The sequence below is a fragment of the Mercenaria mercenaria genome, chromosome 14, assembly GCF_021730395.1.
Source record: "Mercenaria mercenaria strain notata chromosome 14, MADL_Memer_1, whole genome shotgun sequence".
Taxonomy (NCBI): Eukaryota; Metazoa; Mollusca; class Bivalvia; order Venerida; family Veneridae; genus Mercenaria; species Mercenaria mercenaria.
The window spans coordinates 50,552,364-50,577,947 of record NC_069374.1 but is presented as its reverse complement, the minus strand read 5'-3'; the positions used below and the strand labels follow the sequence as shown (position 1 = coordinate 50,577,947).

Genomic DNA, 25,584 nt, shown 5'->3' with positions numbered 1-25,584 from the left:
TATTGCCCTTGATTTAATGAAAAATGTCCATCCGCAGCCATTTCTCAGTAACTAGCCGGTAGAATTTCATCAAACTTGAAATAGACATGAACCAAGATACTGCAAAGATGCCCTTCAAGTTGTTTTTTTTCGATTGGTCAATTTCCCTTAGAGTTATTGCCCTTGATTTAATGAAAAATGCACAGAAATGTCCGTCCGCAGCCATTTCTCAGTTACTAGCAAGTAAAATTTCATCAAACTTGAAATAAATATGAACCAACGTACTTTGATGATGCCAATCATTTTTTTTTTGGTCAATTTTCCATATACATGTAGTTATTGCCCTTTAATTATTTAAAAATCCACAGATTTGTACATAACAAACCAACCAAATGGAAGAATTTCATTAAACTTCTTTCATTCTTTTCCATGAACATTTATTATAAACATGAGAAGTTGTGTACCCACACCTGGTCGCCATCTTGCCTTGGTCACACCCCCTCCCCCTCCCCCCAATTTTTTGTTTTTGTTTCATTTTTAATTTTTCATCAATATTTATAATCAACATGTAAACTTTTGTACCCTCACTCCCCACCGAAAAAAAAATCCATTCATTTTCTGTTAAATTGAATTTGACTAATGAAATTATTTGCTTCTTTGTAAGTTAACATTCTTAACTTTTTGCTGGATATATTTTTTGCCGTTCCTCACCACTGACCCTTTCGGCGGGGGATACCAATTCATCGAATTTGCTTGTTTAATATGGGTTTCAGATTTTGCTTTCTGTTCCATATCTTCAGAATCGCTTGAGAAACATTAAGCTTAGCAAACATTGGTGGGATGGTCGTTACATGAAGACCAATGTAGAACCCATGTTACAATGTTCCCAGCACGTGGTCAAAGTTGCAAATATCAAATGTTTTATCCTTGGATCAACCATTAGCCAGCTGGTGGCAAGTGATTCTGCCTTTGCGACTAGCGCAAACTAAGGGCTGATCAGGGTCTGTACTGTTCGCTATTCATGCAGTCAGTTAATTTTCATTGTCCTCCCCAACCCCTCCAGTCAAATAATAAATGGTACTGCCCCAACTGAATGATGGACCAGTCCACTTCAGAAATATAGCAGGGTAAAGTTAAGCCTTTGCAGGACATTTGGTAATGATCACTTTATTAATATAATCTGAAAAGTGGATCCCTCGGTAGCACCGAGAACAAAGCAAACAGTGAAAATTGCAGACTCGGTTTGATTGAGTCTGTTCATGAGCAGTAATGGAAAATGCAAGACTGCCCACGCCCCCTAGCACCGGCTTAAGCAGTATTCAGTCTTCAAATCTGAACGAGTTGAAATCAACGACATGCAGCGTCTGTGTTTCACTTCTTAAGATTACAATCCATGGACAAATTATTAAGCCTTTGATATCAGTTTTGTTCCATATCTTCTAGACGCTAAGGAGACTCCATCGCTTAGTGTTTGATAAAGGTCACTGACTTTAAAACATTTGCCCCTCACCGATGTGGGTTCGAGCCCCACTTGGGGTATTGAATTTGTCTTATTTGGAAGCCACCCAACTGGCTTACGGAAGCTCGATGGTTATACCCAGGTGCCCGCTCGTGATGAAATAATGCACTGAGAGGCACCTAGGGTCTTCCTCCGCCATCAAAGCTGGAAAGTGCGACGTTAAACCCAACATTAATATCCTCTAGACCATAAGGATATTAATGAAATTTTAATGGAACGGTCATCTTACAAAATTGGAATGCAGACATGTTTTCGCGGTTGTGCCTGCCCAAGATCAATGTCACTGATGAAGGTCAAGTGTGTTGAACCTTTGATTTCGTTTCCGCTCCGTATCTTTTAAAATACTTAAGGATATGTGTGAAACTTTGAAAGTATTGTGCTGGTCCAAGGTAACTATGATTGTTTCTGCCCATTGAGTACCGTCTGCAACCAAGATAACTATAATTTTTTTCTGTCCATTCAGTACCGCCTGTAACCACGGTAACTATGATTTTTTTTCTGTCCATTCAGTACCGCCTGTAACCGTAATAACTATGATTTTTTTTTGTCCATTCAGTACCGCCTGTAACCGCGGTAACTATGATTTTTTCTGTCCATTCAGTACCGCCTGTAACCACGGTAACTATGTTTTTTTTCTGTCCATTCAGTACCGCCTGTAACCATGGTAACTATGATTTTTCTGTCCATTCAGTACCGTCTGTAACCAAGGTAACTATGGTTTGTTATGTCCATTCAGTACCGTCTGTAACCAAGGTAACTATGATTTTTCTGTCCATTCAGTACCGTCTGTAACCAAGGTAACTATGTTTTTTCTGTCCATTCAGTACCGCCTGTAACCAATGTAACTATGATTTTTTTCTGTCCATTCAGTACCGCCTGTAACCACGGTAACTATGATTTTTTCTGTCAATTCAGTACCGCCTGTAACCGTAATAACTATGATTTTTTCTGTCCATTCAGTACCGCCTGTAACCACGGTAACTATGTTTTTTCTGTCCATTCAGTACCGCCTGTAACCACGGTAACTATGATTTTTTTCTGTCCATTCAGTACCGCCTGTAACCACAGTAACTATGATTTTTTTTCTGTCCATTCAGTACCGTCTGTAACCAAGGTAACTATGGTTTGTTCTGTCAATTCAGTACCGCCTGTAACCACGGTAACTATGATTTTTTTCTGTCCATTCAGTACCGCCTGTAACCACAGTAACTATGACTTTTTTCTGTCCATTCAGTACCGCCTGTAACCACGGTAACTATGGTTTGTTCTGTCAATTCAGTACCGTCTGTAACCAAGGTAACTATGATTTTTTCTGTCAATTCAGTACCGTCTGTAACCAAGGTAACTATGGTTTTTTCTGTCCATTCAGTACCGTCTGTAACCAAGGTAACTATGATATTTTTTGTCAATTTAGTACCGTCTGTAACCACACAAAGAATATTTATAAAACTTTATTTGAATGATTACGTCATCAAGGCTTGCAAAATATTATTCAATTGTGCGCGCCAAAAGAACAGTTAGTAAAATAAATGGAAAATAGATATAGTCTTGGATTTCATCTCTATTCATAATTTTCCAAACGCGTCGAAAGGTACTGAATGAGTTTTGACGGATTGATCTCGTTTGAAAATGCAGATTCTGTTTCGATAGTGCCTGCCAAAGCCAAAGTCCTAAACTCTTTGTACGGTGATTTTCAAGCATTTGTCGCTCCCTCTTTCTACGTGTGTCTTTCTTGTTCAATTATTTACTAGAAGTGGTTGCACTTTGCTGGTTTCTAATTTACATTGCACACTTTAAAGTTTGAAGTTGCTAGTACCAACTTTGAAATTCCAAATCTTTTAGAAGCTATTCTTTTTAAACGACCGCTTTCTTCTTTCCAAAGTTTCTTTTTTTTTTGGTACCGCATCGAGTTCGGAAGGTCATGGGTTTGATACCCGGTCGCGTCATACCAAAACGTGAAAAATGGTACCAGCAGGTCAATTGCTTGGCGCTCGGCATTAAAAGAGAAACTGGCTTCTATTTTCTCATACACTCGTAGCTATGGTTTCCATCAGCTAGGAATGATCACGGTGTCGAGAGTGATTAATATAAGTTGCACAACTTGCTTCATAGTGGACCTAAAATAAATTAGTATAAACTACAGTTTATTTGCAGGAAGTCATTTTCTTTTTGGAAGAAAATGCCATCGTTTTCACCTATTCTGAATGAGTTTTCGATCTTATCTCTAGCAGGTCTACAGTGCTACCTCAGGCTTTTCCGCGCGAAATAAAAAATTTTGTCATTTAGAGCTTCCGCGGTAAGAGTTACTGACATACTACTTTTTAAAATAGTGCTCATTATCTGTTGATTTCCATTTCGTAGATGTCGATATTGAAACGCATATCAACGATTGCAGATTTTGTTTTATTACAGATATTGCCTTAATACGGGTCGGTATACGGTGTCATCAAGATATGGAAGTACTTCCGGGTCGTTGTGGGAAGTAGTTTTTGAAATTACTAGTCCCATTTGAAGCTATTTTTATAGCTAAATTTCAAATGGTTTTATTGAAACTGTGTAAATTTTATCATTTTTGCAGTCTCAGTTGTTTTGTCTGTTTTCTGCTAGACTATATTTGAACTGTAATAATTTCTTAGGAAAATATTTATAAAAAAAGTACCATGGACAGGGACAGTGATTCATTGTTGATGACACTCATTTATTAACCTTAACCCTGCTAAATTTCTGAAATTGACTGGTCCATCATTCAGTTTGGGCAGTACCACTAATTACTGAAAGGGTGTTCAATAGCGAACAGTGCAGACCATGATCGACCTGCATGCATGTGCAGTCTGATCTAAGTCTGCACTAGTCGCAGAGGCAAAAATCACCATTTTTTGTGCTATATTTGTTAGTTTTGATAACAAAATTTACACATTTCCGTCTCCTAAAAGTCTGATAAAGCAGGGCTAATGTGCTTTCACAAGGAAGAACTAGATAAGGAAAGGACGCGATTTAAGATTAGGTTTGACCTTAAACATAGATATAGTAACAATTAAACCGTCAAGGTAAGTGTTGTTTTCACTCCATAATTTTTTTTTTCTACAGCTTTTATTTAACTCTGTAACGTGTGTTTGCGGCCGTTACATAGCATGACTATATGCTTTGAAAAGGTAGCAACTCCCGTTTTGTTGAAACAGTGATATAGACCAAAAGACATCTTTCTAACATTCATCGCTTAACTGATCAACTCATGACTGAATTTAAGGGTTGGCAGAAAGGTACCTTTACTGGTATAGACTCCAGTAGTATTTTTTTTTCTTAACAGTATAAATCTTTGGCGCGATTAATATTTATTGGAGAAGAAAAGTTAAATCTATATTACATCAAGTTATTAAAAAGCTACAGTCACTTCACCGACATCATATGAGCCGTGCCATGAGAAAATCAACATAGTGGGTTTGCGACCAGCATGGATCCAGACCAGCCTGCGCATCCGCGCAGTCTGGTCAGGCTCCATGCTGTTCGCTTTTAAAGCCTATTGGAATTGAAGAAACTGTTAGCGAACAGCATGGATCCTGACCAGACTGCGCGGATGCGCAGGCTGGTCTGGATCCATGCTGGTCGCACACCCACTATGTTGGTTTTCTCATGGCACGGCTCAATTATGAGCAATTACTCCATCAAAAAAAGTCGATACCTTTTAGTGCAAGGACAGAGATAGATACGAAAGTCCCGCTAATTCCTGAAGTTTTCCTCGATCTTTGCGTGCCAGGTGTAAAGTAAATGTACATATAGTGCAAGATACAGAAGACATTCCGAATGCCGACTTTGTCCGTGTTCTTTAGCGTGCCAAGTACCCATAGTGCAAGATTATTCCAGAAGCTTTCCTTATTTGAACGCGTTCCAGGTTTTAAGCACCTATAGTGCAAGCTACAGAAGACGCTCAAATACCCGAAGCTTCCCTTGTTTTTTACTCGTGCCAGTTGTAAAGTATTCATACTACAAGATCGGAAATAGCTGCAAGTCGTTGTTCTTCGGCGTGCCAGGTATAAATTACCAAAATTGCAAGATGCAGAAGACGTTAAAATTCACTGTCAGTAGTTTTTAGTGGGAGGACAGTTCAAGATACGAAAGGCGGGCTAACTCTAGAACTTTTCCTCCTTCTTTTTAGGATACATTAGACACTCCATTTTCAGAAGCTTTCTTTGTTCTGTAGCGTGCCAGATGTAAAGCACCCATAGTGCAAGATACAGAACACGCTCCAATTCCAGATACTTGCCTTTTTATACTAGCGTGTCAGGTGTAAAGCACCCATAGTGCAAGATACAGAAGACGCTCTACTTTCAGAAGCTTCTCTTTTCCATTAACGTTTAAGGGTTTAAAGCACCCATAGTGCAAGATACAGAAAACGGTCCCCATTTCAGAAGCTTCCATTTTCCATTAGCGTTTCAGGTGTAAAGCACCCATAGTGCAAGATACAGAAAACTTTCCAATGTCAGAAGCTTCCCTTTTCCATTAGCGTTTCAGGTGTAAAGCACCTATAATGCAAGATATAGAAAACGCTCCACTTTCAGAAGCTTCCTTTTTCAATTAGCATGTCAGGTGTAAATCACCCATAGTGCAAGATACAGAAGACACGCCACTTTCAGAAGCTTCCATTTTCCATTAGCGTGTCAGGTGTAAAGCACCCATAGTGAAAGATACAGAAGACGCTCCACTTTCAGAAGCTTCCATTTTTCATTAGTGTTTCAGGTGTAAAGCACCCATAGTGCAAGATAATGAAGACGCTCCACTTTCAGAAGCTTAAATCTTTCATTAGCGTTTCAGGTGTAAAGCACCCATAGTGCAAGATACTGAAGACGCTTCACTTTCAGACGCTTTCCTTTTCCATTAGCGTGTCAGGTGTAAAGCACCCATAGTGCAAGATACTGAAGACGCTTCACTTTCAGACGCTTCCCTTTTCCATTAGCGTGTCAGGTGTAAAACACCCATAGTGGAAGATACAGAAGACGGTCCCCATTTCAGAAGCTTCCATTTTCCATTAGCATGTCAGGTGTAAAGCATCCATAGTGCAACATACAGAACACGCTCCACTTTCAGAACCTTCCCTTTTCCATTAGCGTGTCAGGTGTAAAGCACCCATAGTGCAAGATACAGAACACGCTCCACTTTCAGAAGCTTCCCTTTTCCATAAGCGTGTCAGGTGTAAAGCATCCATAGTGCAAGATACAGAAGACGCTCCAATTTCAGAAGCTTCCCTTTTCCATTAGCATTTCAGGTGAAAAGCACCCATAGTGCAAGATACAGAAGACGTTCCACTTTCAGAAGCCTCCCTGTTTCATCAGGACGTAAAGCAACCGTACAGCACGAGATTCTATACAAAATCATAGTATTTTAGTTAAAGGGGCGGGTATTCAAACTGGTTTCATGCGAGAATGTTACCACGTACTGGACCACTTGGTCCGTCTACGAAACAGAATTCGAAACTCGCTTGCTAATACTGTCCTTTTTATGTCGCAGCCTATTATTTGTCAGTCAAACATTCTTAAGATTCTGATTGGCTGGCAAGAGCTCCATAATCACTACGCTTCATAGTTAATTGTAAATATTTCGTCAAGCAAATTTTACTTAAACATGTATGATTTCATCAAATATTTTGCTTTAAGAATATGTGACTGATCGACAAGGATTTTAATAACTTAGAGCTTTTTCTTCATGGTTTTTATCACGATATGGAGTGGTATTTGATAATAAAACCCCTCTTAGGGCTTCCAGACAACCTCAAACAACACACAAGATGAACCAACGCCTGATTTGATGGTTTGTTGTGTTAAGTGTCAGTAATTAAGAGATCACACAGGATTCTCTGGATATTTTTCAGGTAGAGGCGGTCACCTAGGTAGGTGCGACAAAATGCTGTTCCCCCCAGTCCCCAGTCCCCCCCCCCCCCCCCCCCGCCCCGCCACTAGGTCATGGATGTCCTGCCAGTTTAGCAGCACTTTATTAAAAGAACAATTACATTGACGACCTTTAATTATTAACGATGGCAAAAACGAAAAAAAAAAAAAAACGCGATGGTATCGGATGAAGAAAAGGCGACGGTACGATGATTCGATGGTGAAAACACGATGGTACGATGATGAAAACGCGATATTACATCGACATTTCACTATCGTACCATCGCACCATCGCGATTTCATCATCGTGCCACTGCGTTTTCACCATCGAACCATTGTTGTTTCATCCTCGTGCCATCGCGCCATCGCGATTTCGTCATCGTACGCGGCTTAGTATTAAATAAAAAATTAACGATGTCCAAACGGAACACATAGAAAATGTGATACTTGTAATTTGTTTCTGTCACAAGTGTCCGATATTTCAGTCTTTTTGTTTAAGTTTCAGTAACTCACTCTGAGTTGTGAAGAAATATGTTTTTATATAGCCTAAACGGAGTCAGATGTTGAAGGGTCAAAGTTGAAGGGTTGAGGTTGCAAAAGTTTTTGTAATGAAAATATACAAATTTCTTTACAAATCCGTTTTTCTATAATTGTTTTCTCTAAAGTTGTGAAGGCTTGAATATTGATTAACATGGTAAAACGTTTTATTGAATCATTTGTTGTTGAGTATCTCCGTTTATGGTCCTGACTAAATTTTCAGATAGTGCTTTTGTTAACATGTAAGTATGCACAACATCTATTTATAAAGTCGTTTTATGTATTCTTAATACAACGTGCAAGGCCTTATGAAACTTTAAAATATGTATATATTTAATAACAGCGAGACAGGACGCTGTTGAGACAGGACGCTGTTATAGATTTCTATACCGTGCGAGAAAACTGTCCGATTTTCAGCTTTGCAGAGACACTTTGTAAAAACATTTGCCACTTCCAAAGTATTCTTTTAACAGATTTTAATAACACTCTATTTAATGGTCGGTAGTTACTTAATAATATACAACTATCCTGAAATCAATCTCGAATTATTTCATTTCCGTTTGCGAATGTACATGTTGGGCCAAAACGACAACCTTTGGACAAATAACAAGGCCAGTATGAAATGGCTTGATTAATAGCATTATCATATAAAATGGATCAAACGTCAGTCCTCTCTGAACTTATTTCAAATTCTTTGCTGAATAAAATGATCTTAATACTAATGTACGTCAACAGACCATCGAAATACCAGACCAGTGATTTAGCTAATGGCTTGTTTGGATTTTTAAGTTTTCTACAACCAATCAGTTAATTATGTTTCAAGTTTAAAGCTCGAGTCCCGTCAACTTTATGATAAACTTACAATGTGATATTTAAGATCAAGTATTGATGTAATTTCCTGTACAGTCAAACCAGATTATACTTACCACCTTAGGAAATGAAAGATGTGATCTTTGTTGACAGGTGGTCACTTAACACAGATCAATTTATACAATTACAGTCTGTAATGGTAACATTAATAGAAAATAATGGCCTTTATTACATTACTACGTATGTTAATCGTTTGATCAGGAACTTGTGGTATTGACTAGTACAGCTTCAAATGTTGTTAGGCTTAAGGTAGTTCTGCACGTTAGGATCAATTATTTCTACAATGTAGAATTTGATTAAACTCTGATTTTTCAAAACTTCGGAATGTACTAAGAAAATTCAGCAAATAAAAAGATAGTGTCGTGTGCTTGATTTTTGCTAGACTGATTTGAAAAATTTCGACCTCACGCAATTTTTCATAATGGGAGTCTATGGGAAAAAAACGCAACTTTCATAACTTTTTCGCGGATAGAATTTTTTCTACAATGTAGATTTTAATGAAACTTCTCACAGTCGTAAATAAACGTATGGCCTATAATATGGTGAAATAAAATGTATAGGTCCGTGAGCTTATTTTTGAAATATTTGGCAATGACTAAAGTGAACCGTCTATTTCAAGCTAATTTTAAGACATTATTTTGAATTATTTAACGTGTAAGATGTTTTAATATCATATAACTAATAACCCCCGATTCTTTGGACCTATGACAATAGTTGTGACTTTTTACAAGCGAACCATTCAGTAATATATAATTATAAAAGGTCAATTTTGAATTTTTTGTAACTAATACGGGTTTTCTCATGGAACGCCCCATATATAATAATCAGGTTTTTTTAATGGTAATTGTCATTATTACGATGCGCTCTTTTACACAGGGTTGACTGTACTATAACATTGGACTTCTCCCAATAAACATAACTTGATTTTCATAACATTACTAAATTGTAGATAGAAAGCGGATTACATTTGCGTAAGGACAAAGAAACTTAAGTTTGCGTATGAAAGAAGTAAGCATAAATTAATTTCTTACACTGAATCTTACCTATTTATATTACACAGATTCCGCGTTCTTACTCTATGCATACTAGTTAACTTATTTACTTAGGTGTTACACAGAGGAAGAAAATTCATTTTAATCTTTGACCTGCTAAATTTCTAAAATGGACACCATCATCCAATATGGACAATACCATTTATTACTCAAAGAGGTTTTCACAGAAAAATTATTGACTGAAATAGTGAACAGTGCAGATCATGATCAGCCTGCACGGATCTTGGACTGCACCGGTCGCAAAGCCAGAATCACTTGCAGGTTAAGTGATTCCATACCCAGCCTGGTCAAAACAATGTACTCGTCAAAAAGTTGACCTTAATCTGTTGTCTTTTATTAATAAATATCTTTTTTTTTTGGATATTTTCTTTGAATCTCTCTATTTTTATGTTTGGGGCCCCATATACAACCAGTTTATTATCCTCGTTCGTTTAAGATAGACTGATACTAAAAATATAAAATAACACAAACTTAAAGCTAAATTACGATATGTTTTTATTTTATACATATAGAGGAATGATCTTCAGTTTAAGTTTATTATGGAATGCGTTTACACGTTCAGAATATCGACAACCTTATACTTTGATGTGAAAGGCTTGCACAGGTCAGAAGTCAAAAATATCGACCGAGGTCCGAAGATTCTGTCTAGTGAATAGCTGTACTTGTTTTGTACTTGTTTTGTAACAAGCCATCAGAAATAAATTCTCATAACATTTATTTTTGAAATCTGATCTTGGTTCAGGAAATTTAAGTGTTGATCTATAGACCCGCTCATAAGCACAAACTGACTTAGAAAAGGCAGTCGAAATAAGGAGGTCATGTGACAATTTTCATTTTTTTTCCGTAGGCATTCACCAGTTATGATATCAGCATACATACTATCTTGGATCTGCATGTGCACGGTTATCACATGCGGTGCTGGGAGCAACTGTATCTGTAGCAACCACAATGCAAGGCCCATTTACAAGTGCGATAACACCAACACGATGCCGTTCAGTTCACTCTTTTACGATGGAATGGATAGTCATTGTCTGGTAGAAGTTAGTGGTCTTCATGCAAAGAAAGGATGGCGAGCTGGACTGTTTGTTGACAAAGATTCTGTAAGTAAAATATGGCTAATTTCAAACAAACCGCCCATTAAGGGAAAGAATTTCATGTCCGAATACAGGAACAAGACATTTGTTTTTTTTATGAATGTAATATGTGTAAGTCAGTTGCCCTGCTCTCGTAGTTATTGGAAGAAGTTGTCAATGACTTGTTAAGAACATGTTAAGGATTCATCAATTAACTTAAATTTATTTTTACTGACTGAATCATCAGAAATGCTATTGAAGAAAGCTGTTTAACATTCCCTACTAACAGAAATTGAACCATAGTGTAATACGTGACAACAGGTGGGCTCCATTTGTAAAAAAGAAAGAATAGTTCAGTCGTAATGTTAAGCTTTAAACGTCACCTCAGTGATATGAGTTTAAATGATTCGCAAAGAGATATGTACGTCTCTCATCGCAGTTATTTTAAGTATTTTGCAGAAAGTTTGACTAGCATTATATTTACAATAGAGGATATATTTCAGGGTTATCAGCGTGTGGCTTATATCGAAGATGACTCTGATGTTGTACGTCAGGCGTGTATGAAATCTCGGCTTCCAGGTTAATACTTATTAAGTAATTTTACCTCAATACACTTATAAAACAAAGTTGGCAGTAACGTACCTAGAATACAGTATGGGTACATGAGCCACATTCATTTAAATATTTTACACTTGTTATGTTTTCTAAGAAAAAATTCAAAGTGACTCAAGTCTTCGCAACAAGATTTTTTCTTAGAAAACATAATAACTGAAATACATTTAAGTGTATATGGCTCATGGACCCATACCCTATTCTAGGTACGTCACTGCCACCTGTGATTTATAAGATTTTTCTTTGTTGTTGTTAGTTTATCACATATAATAATAACATTTTTTTTTATAATAAATGTTTTATTCTTTAGAGCATGACGCAATGTAGTGGTGCTCCGTGACCTGTCGATTCGGGCATCGTATGGACACCCGTCTCCTTTACTTGTTTGTTAACTGTTTAAATACCAAAATAAGCTTTAGAAACAGCCTGACTGAACATGACGCATTGAAGCACGTTAATTTTTCATATTTCTGTCCCGTAGCAGAGCTTCTTAAGCTATTTTTCACTGATTTATTAGAAGCAGAAGAAGAAGAAGAAGAAAAAACTACTGAATAAGTATGTGTAACTTTTTATTCAGAGAAAAGAGCGGCCTTAACATCAAGACAATCTTGAATAATATAAAATACATTAGTGTGCACTGGGGTTAATGTAACAGCATGCAATAGAATATTCCGTATGCTGATCGCATGTTGTTGGCAGTGTCTTTTAAGCATTTAGTGCAGTTTTAACAATGCGAATGGGGAGGGGAAAGGGGTAGGGGGTCAAAATTTAATTTTGCAACAGGAGATCACTGAAATTATCAGTTCTGTTGACTCTTATAAATGTTGGAAACGATTGATTCTGCCTTTGCGACCAGTGTAGATTATGATCAGCCTGCACATCCATGCAGTCTGATCATGATCTGCACTGTCTGCTATTCAGTCAAAGCCTTTTGGTAAGCATCCCTTTTAACAGTTAATGGTGTTGTTCCATTTCAAATATGGACAAGTTCGTTATGAAAAATTTAGCAAAGTAAGGGTTAATTAGCTTTTTGTTGCATCTGAGGAAATCTATGCTGCAATGCTCAAAATAAACAGATGTAGATCAATGCGCTAATTGTTAATAACTTTAAAGATATCCTGGGTCCATTTTTCATTCAAATATTTTAGACATTTACATCAATGTGGAAAATCCTCATAATAAATATGTTTATTTTCACTAAATTTATCAATTAATTGTATATACATGTAGAGCTAGATTCAGATTCATATCTTAAATTTTAGATGTCATACAGTGGTTAAAAAAACGTGCAGTTTCTTTGGTGGCAGTACACATTTATGTAGAGTTTAGCTATGATATTTCTATATCAATTAATGATCTTATATTTACAAAATAAACTCTGTGTAGCAAATATAAAATTTGGACCCAGTATACCTTTAAAAGTCAAAAGCCTTCACTATTTATCAGTAGCTAAGTTTTAATGTAAACCAGCGGCGCAATGCTTTCAGTGATTTTGTTATATTAATATTATTTCATCAAATATGAGTTTGTTTTTCAGTGAAATAAAAAACGTCGTAAATCGATCGCGATGTTAATATAATTGCAATTTTTTAAACTATCGCTGCTTGGAATATGTTCGATTTAGTGATGACAGTAAAACTAATAAAAAAGCTCGTCTGGCAGTTGTCAAAGAATTAAAGCAGTAACAAGATATTTTTAAACCATCTTTTCGCCACATGTTCACATCTTCGCATGAAATGTTATTAACTAATACATGTATGAAAAGGAACAACGTATCGCTAATAGTGTACTTACAACTGTGTTTCAGGACATGTTGAAACTGAACCGGGCTGTTACCCACAGGATAATCTGATGTTGAGTATGTGACATTTAGCCTACACTTCGCCTTTCATGATTTGATACCAGTTTATTTTCTACTTCAGACTCCAATGATATGAGCCACGCCATGATAAAACCAACATAGTGGCTTTGCGGTTTCGCTAGCTAAGGTTTCTCTAATTGCAATAGGCTTTGAAAGCAAACAGCATGGATCCCGACCAGACTGCACGGATGCGCAGGCTGGTCTGGATCCATGCTGGTCGCAAAGCAACGATGATGGTTTTCTCATAGTGCGGCTCAAATATCAAATTCATACTGCAATCATACGATAGATTTAAAATCTGTGCTGAAATGTATCTAATTAGGAGATCTGAGACTGGTTTTTGAATTAGGTTTGATAAAATTATGAAAAAGTTTGTTCTTTGTACATGCTGGCGGCATTAAACGTCTCCCCAAGTAATTTTAGATCTAGTTTAAAACATTTATGATTAAATGGTTAGGGTAAAACTACACTGTTTATACATTTAAAGATCATGTTTATTATGTGCAAATTTTCTTGTATAGCTGACGGGGATTTCTGGTGATTTCACCGATGCTGGCGGTGTAAGATGACTCTCGTGATGTAAAGACGTATTACAAATGCATATTATGTTGTAATTTGTATTTTATTTTATAAAACGGAACGAAATCAAACACCTTAATAGTTCCTCTCTGTTCCTTATAGTATATTTCTCGATAAAAACGTTGTCTTATCAAAAATACATAACGTTACACTGCAAGTAATACTAGGCTAATGTACGAAAGACCCGTGGTGACATTTTAACTTCATTATTTCACGATTTCTGCTTCATAATTTCACGATTTCCGCTTCAAGAATTCATAAATTCACGATTTCTGCTTCCTGATTTCACGATTTCCACTTCACGATTTCACGAATTCACGATTTCACAATAAAACTTCACGATTTCTTGATTTCACGTTTTCATGATTTCAAGATTTCACGATTTCTGCTTCATGATTTCACGATTTCCACTTCATGAATTCACGAATTCACGATTTCTGCTTCCTGAATTCACAACTTCCCGATTTCTTGTTTTCACGATTTCCACTTCATGAATTCACAATTTCACGACTTCTGCTTCCTGATTATCTGATTTCACGAATTCACGATTTCTTGATTTCACGATTTCTTGATTTCCACTTCTTGAATTCACGACTTCACGATTTCACCATTAAACTTCACGATTTCATGATTTCTTGATTTCATTTGTTCTATCTGGCCAATCCATTCCATTACTCTCCAATCAATGAAGTGTTAACGTAATGAATGGTTTGGGTTACAGAGGATGAGTTTATACTCCTGCATACGTCTGTGTGGAGGTTGGGGAGGGATATTGGTGCCTGTACCAACACAGTATTGGGTACTTTCAACATTAAAACATGTATGAACAAAATAAGATGCCTAAGTAGCTTTACTGTTTTAGACAATTCCAAAATATATAAGTATGTTTATTATGCCCACGCCATTTATGGCGACGGAGCATTAAGCCTTGCAGTAGTCCGTTATTTTGTAATCCGTCCATAGACACATTGGTTTCTGTTCATTTAAAAGAGAATGCTTGCATGGATTGAATTTATATTTTGTATGTATAATCCTTTCCACGCCTGTAGCGTCTAAGCCGCTTTTTACGTTTTAAAACGGCCCTCGTGGTAAGGCCGTACTCTTGATCAACTCAGTTTGCATACCATTTACACAGCAGATGGCAACAGCTTACATGTTAATAAGATGCATCGCTTTTCATTTAATACCACAAAGATGAGGAGCTTACTAAAACCGAAAAAAAGGGACTGGAACAATTTCACATTTTAAGCAATAATGCATTCTAAAAGTATTGTTTGTAAGTCTATTTCCTCATCAGTTGAGGCGTTTTCGGCCAGTTTGCTCATTCAGTACCTAAACCTGGTTGTACATTTATATAACACGCCATCTTACATGTAGCGAATATCACCCGCGCTTTTCTACGTCATACATTAGTCATGTGACTAATAAAATCGCTAAAAGTTTGAAAATTTTACTATAATTATGAAATCGTGAAATCGAGAAATCGTGAATTCTTGATGTGGAAATCGTTGAAATCGTAATATCGCGAATTCGTGAAATCATGAAATCAAGAAATCATGAATTCGTAAAGTTTAATGGTGAAGTCGTGAAATCGTGAATTCATGAAGTGGAAATTGTGAAATTGTGAAATCGTGAAGTGGAAATCGTAAAATCGTGAATTAATGAAGTGGAAATCGTGAAATCGTGAATTCATGAAGTGGAAATCGTGAATTCATGAAGTGGAAATCGTGAAATTGTGAAATCGGGAATTCATAAAGTGGAAATTGTGAAATCGTGAATTCGTGAAGACGAACTCGTGAAATCGTGAAGTTTTGTCGTGAAATCGTGATTTTGTAAATTCGTGAATTCATGAAGTGGAAATCGTGAATTCGGGAAACCGTGAAATCGTGAAGTTTTATCGTGATATTCGTGAATTCGTGAAGTGGAAATCGTGAAATCAGGAAGCAGAAATCGTGAATTCGTGAATTCATGAAGTGGAAATCGTGAAATCATGAAGCAGAAATCGTGAAATAATGAAGTTGAAATGTCACCACGGGTCTTTCGTACTAATGCCTTATTCTTGTAATTAACGGACGTTTTTTTTCCTGCGCTTTGTTTGAATACGCTGCTAACACAGGTTAAAAAAAAGAAAGCCGTTCATTTGATCTTATTTATCTATTAATTCTTGAATATGTAGTATGCAAGAAAAATATTCTGTCACTGGCTGTAGGTGCAGATTTGAATATCCAGCTCTCGGGTAACCGTTTACACGCTTAGTCGTCAGAGCCTCGATACCGCCGTAAACAGTTACCCTTGAGCCAGTTATTGCCATGTGCTCCTACAACCAGTGAAAGAATCTTATAAAATTAAAGACTGTGAAAACAATGCAGACTTGGAGCGCCTGTATAAATTATATACTCAGGTACATACCGGATTAACTAAATTTGAACGAAAATATTATAAATGTAATATTTTGTAACCATGGTGATACTAACCCTAACTTTTAGACGGTATTTTACACTAAATTCATGCGGACATGCAAAAATATGCATATTTTTGCCTTGCGCTACAGTTGATAATCATTTTCGGGCATGCGCAGAAGACCGCTCCAAGTCTGCAATGAGTTACATCGAAAATTAATTGTAATACAAAAACGTAGGCGGAGAGGAAAACTAATAATTTTGTTGTTTATTCTTTATTCTATGTCCACTACAGATCCTACGACGTCTACGTCCACGACGACGACGACTTCTACAACAACAACAACTACCACCACAACACCTACACCAACCACAACATCTACAACGCCTTCAACACCATCGACGACAAGTAAGTTCATATGGCAACAAAAAAGTTCGGTAAAAATCGGTTACTTCCGTAAATATCCGAAATCTCTTGGTCATAGTTCAGTGGCGGTCCTTTAAAATGTAATTGATACCACAAGTCTGCTCTGTATGAGAAAAGTTGTTAGCCATATTCAAATACAAATTAAAGTACGATTTTCAGACCAAAGGAAATATCTTTATCAGCCTTTTATTTATACCAATTACCTATTTATAGTAATGTTCCAATAGATGACTTTCCGTCATTTTTAGGCATTAATAATAAAAGTTTTAAACCAGTAAAAGATAAGCTGTCGCTTAGCATTGCATTCTAGGACCTTTTTACTGAAACTTGGTATGTGTATATGCATAGTATCGGCTGTGTTTTGGATTTAGCACCGATTTTAATAGTATTTCAGTTATACGCAACGGCAATTATTAATCGATGTACCAGTTCTTACCTGTTTTTTTTTTTCGCATATAACTGTAAAGTTCCTCACGTGATGGAGAGAACGAGTGATTTAAAACACAGTGCCTTGAATTACTCGTCACGAAGATAGACCTCGCCCAGGGTTGGAAGTCCACCCCGTGATTCATAGAACTGCGCTCCCTCTATTGAGAAAACAAAAATCTGGCGTTGAACTATATTTCGTGGTTTGTACACAGGAATCCCCTTTCCAGCCTCATTTGTAAGAAGATTTCTGGTATTAAGTTTTCATTTCAAAAATATAAATTAATTAACATAACAGTTATGTCCATCTATAAAATGTATAACTGTGTTGCTTTAAAGTACAAATCCTTGTATATTAGGCAATAATCTTATAACTCAAAGAAAGTACAACGAAAGAAGGGGTCATTATCCTACCTTTAAAGTTGTGTTGGATTTTTTACCGGTGCTTACCTGTTCTCCGAAAGTAACTGCTAACTTCCGCACATGCTAATCAGAGGTCATCACGTATAGACGAATCGTTCCGCCCGAGGATTGAACCCACGACCCCGTGATCCGTAGATCCGCACTCTATATTGAGTTAGGCGAGCGGTCATGACTACGAAAGGAAATGAGCTTAAGTTCTGGTATACTCAAGAGGAACATATATTCAGTATGGTAATGTTACTACGGCCGCAAAAGTGCACTGTTTCTAGGGGTAAATCGAACCCAAAAGTGCACTGTTTCTAGGGGTAAACCGAACCCAATTTTTAACAAGGCATGTTATATACCGAAATGTTTGTTAAAGTATGTAGATCCTGAAAGTGCCGGCATAAATTGGTGAGCTGAGAAATCCAAGATGGCGTCTAAGATTGCCGCCATAGAATGAAATGGGTGCTTTTTGTAAAAGATAAGGGTTTCTTCATTCACTTTTGATGAAACAAAGTGCTGGCATGCATTGTTGTGTAGAATAATTGCAGCACACCTTTCATGAATTGTAAATAACATTTAAATTGTGTAAAAAGGTCAAATTCCTGCTAAAAATACAAATTTTACCCAGTCATTGTCACTAATTTGTAGTTTTGAAAATTAGAACAGCAAAAGAATGGCAAAAAGAATTATCTGATACTAAGAATAACAAGTATTGATGTTTTATGGTAAAACTGTTCTAAAAGGTACTCATACTAAATAGTAAAGGCCTTTTATGAAAATAGGGGAAAAAACTCGCAAAGAATTGATTTTTGGTGTAAGCATTCTAAAAGACGTATGTAACAACATACTAAAAGTATAGAAAAGTATCATGGTGCAAAATGCAGTTTTTGGGGTAAAACGTTAAAAAATATAATTGAAACTATGAATTTCTGGAATCGACCCATAATAATTTCATTGTTTTCATTAAGAAAGCGAAATTTTGCATGTTAGTAGAGAATTATAACACAAAAAAATTTAAGCTCAAGATTATTTTAAAAAAAACCAAGATGGCCGCCAAAATCCAAGATGGCCGCCATTAAATTTTCATTATACAGGAAAACCGTTTATTTCAAAACTTCAAATAGTGTGAAAGATGACCAGCATCATAGAACATACATACATTTTATTTCAAAACGCACAAACTTCAGTCTTAAACAAATTCAAGATGGCTTCCCGATTCCAAAATGGCCGCCACAAGATCATTTAGGAATACATACACTGAATAGGAAAATGGCTCTAAAATGGTTTGACTGAAAATATTTTTCTTGCATCAAACATGATCCCCGGTTTTCTTGATTTTTATTTAGGACTGAGGATATTTTCAAAAAAATGTAAGTTACAGACACTTAAAGTAGGTCCAGATGTGTTCTGCAGCCATTGGAAATATGACAATTTTATCTAGAATAAAGAGGAACAGCTATTTAGTGTGCTGTAACATACAAGGGCATATTAGTAAAAAATGAAATCTGGCCACATGGGAAAGGTTTTCTTTGACTAGAACTGATAGAAAATGATAAAATTATTGCAATTTGCGTTAAATATTGATACAACACAAAAAATATCACATTTGTAATGTTTTGGTTGTACAGTATTGTTTCTCAAAAACTGCACATTGGTATCCTAAATATTACTGATTTCTAGTAGTCAGAGGTACAACCAACATATTAAACAGTTACTGCTTAAATGTGTAATTTGTATACAGATCCGAGTAGAAAATTACAGAACAGGGCAAAAGTAGGCTACAGTTATGAAAACTGATTGAAAATTATGTTGTGACAGCTATTTTTGCCAAAATTTGACGAGTTGTCATACGTTACTGAAATTACCATAAAACCTTAGACCCTGTTGGTATCAGACTATAACCTTGTGTTTTTTACATTCATCTGGGTGGTTTGTACATTTCAAATGAAACTTGCACAATGTTAGAGAAACAAGTTTATCTTATAGGCATAAAGACACTAAATAGGCAAATGGCGCGAAAAATGGTAGTCGCATAATGGCGGATTCATATAGTCTTCGATTTTATTTTTTGCTCTGTAGAACTATTTTCCTTATTTTCTTTTCAATTCTTGCTGAAATCACATGACAAATCTATGCTTGACATGTTGGTAGCGTTTTCATAATGAAATGATAACACTACAGTACTTGTCATGTATACTAGACCATACACCACCCTCTTCAATTTAAGGGTCTCATTCTTTAGCTGATTTAAAAATTTGCAGTTTAAAAAATGTGTTTGACTGAAAATATTTTTTCTGCATCAAACATGACTCATGCTTTTTTCTTTTTCTTTATAATTAGTATTTGACAATATTCTGCAAAACAATGTGAGTTATAAAAATCTAAAATGGGTCCTGATGTGTGCCACAGTCATTGGAAATATATGAATTTTGTAAAGAATAAAGAAGAACGGCTATGAAGTGCGTTATAACCTTTACCAAGAACATAAATTGATAACATTTTACAAAAAATATGTTTTGCAAAAGCAAAGAAACCTATATCATAACAACACTTCCACGTAGCATATATATATCAATACTATGTATGTCAAATTAGAGTTATATGACCCAGGAGAGTGCCTATGCCTTTAGTATCTTAAACATTGTAATGGGTCCAGTCACTAAGGTGACAATGTCTCAGACTAACTGACAAACTATGTAGAATGTCCTTGTTAAAACAGTAGAGCTAGTGAAACCATATACCTCATATATATTTTTTTTCTCTGACTATCTCGCCTAAATGATTTGTGTTCCAAATATTTCATAAATAATTGCAGTTTATCAGTTATCAGGGATATAAACTAGCTATTTTTTTTAGGGACCCAGACTGTCAAAAATAAATATTTAACATTAGGTATATAGGCATTTTTCTCAAACAATTTAGGGGCCCAAGCCCAAAATCTATATAGCCATGGGCTACTGGGCCCCTGCTAATTTGTATCCTGGTTATGAGCTAGATAATTTCAGGGATCAGGCAAAAATCACTCAATGTTTCAAACTAACAACTTTCAACTAATGATAATCAGCTCAAACTTCTATAGGCTGGGGATGCTATATTTGACAGGTCTTTTGTTGAAGTTCCCGTCAGACAATGTCTTTGAATGGACAACATACAAAAATAGAAAAAAAAGGAAACTCCACAGGTTGCTCAACACAACAACACGAAAAGTTGCAGGCTCGGTTTGATTGAGCCTGTTCATGGACGGTAGTGGAAATGCATGCTACCGTCCACCGCCCTTTAGCCCCGGTTGAGCAGAACTCAACATATACACATGCTAAAAGTACAAAAAATAATTCAGAGACATCCACAGATGTGTTTCCACATAGATGTTCAGCCGATGTTCTCTTACTTGAAGTTGCAACTCAGTATGATTGCCCTGACTCTTGGATGCTCAGTGTTTATATGCTATAACATATAGCATTAAACCACCATATTGGTATGAATGTTGAACCCCGTCTGTGAGCTGGAACTGTCTTACTGACTCAGAAGATTACCAAACCAAACGTCTCTGTCTCAACTTTCCAATGCTCAGCCTATATTTGCTATCGTCTATCCCGTAAAGGTTTAATTTCTATGTGCTGGCGCTAAAGCTTGACACCTAGTTACAATACTGCAACTCTTTTTTTAGTCTCAAATCTTCTTTTATGTAATTTATCTGCCATTTCAGTGTAGCTGCAATAGCTCATTTAGGGTACTTGGATAAATTATAAGTTGAATCCTCAGTCGCTGGATAGAAAATGACTTCACTGTAATCTGTCTTATAACCTTACCTAGCAGAGGTGTATTTTAATTGCAGCTATAACTTGTTTCTGATAGGTCCAAATTCTAACATATTTTACAACAAGAACATGATTACTTGCTCTAATAAATAGTTGGTTCCCTTTTACTATTGTATATAACATCATGTGTGATGATGAAATCAAGTTATTACTGTAATTAACCACACACGACACACTAAATAGCTGTTCTTCTTTATTCTATATAAAATTGCACGTGTTTGCAATGGCCGCAGCACACACCAGGACCAATTGAAAATGTAAAATGTCTGTAACTTACATTTTCTTAAAGAATATTGTCATTTCTGAATAAAGATATATAAAAAGTTGTGGTCATGTTTGATGCGGGAAAATATTTTCAGTCAAACACTTAAACTACAAAATTAGCTAACAATGATCGAGACTCCAGATTGTAGTGGTGATGTATGATCTAAGTATACATGGCAAATTCTGTAATGTTAATATTTCATTGTGAAAAGGCTATCTACAGATCAAGCATAGATCTGTCATGTGATTTCAGCAAGAATTGAAAAGAAAATAATGAAACAAAACCTGAGAACTATTTGAATCCGCCATTATGCAACTATCATCTATTTCGCGCCATTTTTCTATTTAGTGAAAACAGAACTGTAAACAATTTCAATGTAATTTTTCCCAAAAACATGATTATCAGATAGGAAATAATCCTACTAAAAAAAGATGGGAAATGATCCTTCTAAGAAAACAAATACTTGTACTCATATATGTTTTGTTAATAAATAAGGAAGTTATCGCTGCTTAACGACAATTTCTAATGCTGAATGACTCAAAAATTTTGTCTGTATACTTCACTATTGCCCCGTATTGAATCTTCTGGCAGTATGTTTTCCATCTTAAGCTGCATATAACAATTATCAACTTATTGTATATAAAAGCAATGATATGAGACAAGTTGACATAAAATCAATGACAATTCTGGTTTAAATGTCGTTTTATTATGGCGGCCATATTGGATTTAGGACGCCATCTTGCTTTTTTCAAAATTTCTAATTAATCTACGTTTAGTACAATATAGTAATCTAATGTTGTGCCAGATTTGGATCTCTTAAGATGCATAATTCTGTTGCTATGGGTCGATTCCAGAAATCCACAGTTTCATTTATTTTTTTAACATTTTTACCCCAAAATAGACATTTTGCATCATGATACTTTCCTATACTTTTAATATGTTGTTACATATATCCTGTAAAATACTTACACAAAAAATCAATTCTTTGCGAGTTTTTTCTTTTATTTGGCATTTCGGCCATAAATGGCCTTTACTAAAAGTGACTTTATATGCACATTGCAAGCAGGTAAACAGAAAAGTACTTGAAGAATTAAAGTTGATACATATTGATGCAATGTTTTTGTGTCTAATTTTCTTCCTCAAGTTATGCAGGTATGAAAAACAAATGTTGTGGTTAATTTCTAGTTTTATTTCATGTTTTGTATTTCCCCAAATGATAGGGATTTTTTTTTTCCATTATGAGGTCAGAACATCAGAATAGCTACATATTTTGTTCTTATACGGTATAATTTGCTAGTAATTGTTTTAAATTATTTATTTATATCTGTTATCATGGACACGGATTAAGACAGGTTTGCATGCAAAAATAGAGTAAAAATAGAGTATATCTTTGCATAACTTAAAAATATATGCACCTTGAAAGAACATTATAGAACATCTACAATGTCGATGAAACAATTAAAAAGTCTAATGAATCAATTTTACAACAGCTGAAAAAAAATATCGTCATACTTTCCAAAATGTTATATTATATTATTATTATTATACCAGATTTGTATACCGCCCTTATCTAATCATTTTCGGTTTTAAATGTCAAAACTGAAAACAAATTACCCAGCTTAAACGTAAAAAGGATGCCATATATAATTCTTTTAATTCAAACCCCTTGATTATAATTTGATTGATAACCTATACTAAAAGGGGACAAAAATGTCGCTCCTATTTTCGTTAGGGAAAGAGGCATTGATCCTGTAATGCGTGTATGTGGTCACACTCTTTTTACAAGGATGTCCCTTTTTAGTGTAGTGAGAAATTCTCATTGGGAAACTCTCTAAGTGTGCTGGGGTTACAATTTCTCTGCTCACTGAGTAGCCTTCACATTTCCGTTAGTACTGCTCACTGAGTAGTGTTCACTGCACCGTGAGTACTGCTCACTGAGTACTAGTAGCCATCACATTTCCGTTAGTACTGCTCATTGAGAAGCGTTCACCGCACCATGAGTACTGCTCACTGAGTAGCGTTCACTGCACCGTGAGTACTGCTCACTGAGTACTAGTAGCCATCAAATTTCCGTTAGTACTGCTCACTGAGTAGTGTTCACGGCACCGTGACGGTACTGCTCACTGAGTAGTGTGCATGGTGCCGTGAGTACTGCTCACTGAACAGTGTTCTTGGCACGGTGAGAACTACTCACAATGCAGTGTTCACGGCGCCTTGAGTACTGCTCACTGTACAGTGTTCACCGCACCGTGAGTACTGCTCACTGAGTAGCGTTCACTGCACCGTGAGTACTGCTCACTGAGTACTAGTAGCCATCACATTTCCGTTAGTACTGCTCACTGAGTAGTGTTCACGGCACCGTGAGTACTGCTCACTGAGTACTAGTAGCCATCAAATTTCCGTTAGTACTGCTCACTGAGTAGTGTTCACGGCACCGTGAGTACTGCCCACTGAGTAGTGTGCATGGTGCTGTGAGTACTGCTCACTGAACAGTGTTCATGGCACCGTGAGAACTGCTCACAATGTAGTGTTCACGGCGCCTTGAGTACTGCTCACTGAACAGTGTTCACCGCACCGTAAGTACTGCTCACTGAGTAGCGTTCACGACAAGTAAGTACTGCTCACTGAGTAGTATTCACAGTACCGTGAGTACTCCTCACTGAGTAGTGTTTACGGCACCATGAGTACTGCTCACTAAGTAGTGTTCCCATTACCGTGAGTACTGCTCACTGAGCAGTATTCACGGTACTGCTCACTGAGTAGTATTCACGGTACTGCACGCTGAGTACTATTCACGGTACTTCTCACTGAGTAGTATTCACGGTACTGTTCACTGAGAGTGTTCACGGTACTGTGAGAACTGCTCATTGAGTAGCATTTACAGTACTATGAGTACTGTTCACCTAGAATGAACTTAAAGACTTGTTGTCTTTGGTTGTTTTTTTTTGTTTTGCATAAATACTTTTGAAATCTGAAAATTGTCCTGAATTCATATGCTAAATATATCTATTTATCTATCCGCTATTTGAGTTTTATGATTATTTGCCCTTTTGACTTTAAATCTGCATAATATTTTAGGCAATTATGTTAAAAAGATACTCATTAAATCTGACATGTTTTAGTAAAATATTAAAGTGAAAAATAACTAAAATTCATAAGAAAATATAGACATGATGGCGTGTTTAAACGCTGTAGTCATCATTTCTTTTTGGCGGCCATTTTGGACGCCATCTTGGATTTATCAGATCGCCACCAGTTATGCCATTATATGCAGGCAGCCTGATAAACTTCAGACCTTTACGAACATTTTGGTATACAACTTACCTCGTTAAAAAAAAGTAACTAGCCCCTGGTTCATTTTTTAATGGCCTAATTTACGCCCTACCAGTATTGTTTGCGAGTTATGATCTCATGTAAAATTGTCACAACGCACACGTTACACGTAATAGATATTTTCAGCTTGTCTTATACTACATTTGTAGTATTTAAATGAAGATAACTAAACAGTCATACAACAAGTATTGTGATGAAATATTATATCGTTAAATTAATTCTTTATATAATATTATTAAATTGTATGAATTCTGCCAAACTTGTGCATCTCTGCGATGTCAAAGTATATTTAGGTCACGTTATTTCACACAGCTGACATGCTTTCAGTTTTTATTTGTTGATGATATAGCTTTTTATGATAACATTTCAGCTATTCGTAACATATAATGTTTTTTTTTAATCATTACATTAAAACTATTTGTAACATGTAACGTATTTTTTATTGTTACATTTCAGCTCGTACCACGCTAGGAACTGTTCCAACAGTTAAACGTAGGTGGTTCTCCTTTACTCTGTTGTGGGAATATCTTATACTGAAAGTTTGCCA

At 36.1% G+C, this 25,584-nt stretch overlaps 1 protein-coding gene and 1 long non-coding RNA gene across 3 annotated transcripts in view; one reads left to right on the top strand and one right to left on the bottom strand.

The window, feature by feature from the left end:
* LOC128548495 (uncharacterized) overlaps positions 1-25,584 on the bottom strand; it is a 235,397-nt gene that overhangs the window by 179,248 nt on the left and 30,565 nt on the right. The window lies entirely within an intron of this gene.
* Positions 4,449-25,584, top strand: part of LOC123527506 (G8 domain-containing protein DDB_G0286311-like) — a 31,209-nt gene continuing 10,073 nt past the window's right edge. Inside the window, exons 1-6 of the mRNA XM_053523470.1 lie at positions 4,449-4,545; positions 10,684-10,936; positions 11,413-11,488; positions 13,329-13,379; positions 16,656-16,769; positions 25,494-25,529. Of these exons, the coding sequence (XP_053379445.1) occupies positions 10,697-10,936; positions 11,413-11,488; positions 13,329-13,379; positions 16,656-16,769; positions 25,494-25,529 (517 nt within the window). The 5' untranslated portion in view covers positions 4,449-4,545; positions 10,684-10,696. The remainder of the gene's footprint in view (positions 4,546-10,683; positions 10,937-11,412; positions 11,489-13,328; positions 13,380-16,655; positions 16,770-25,493; positions 25,530-25,584) is intronic.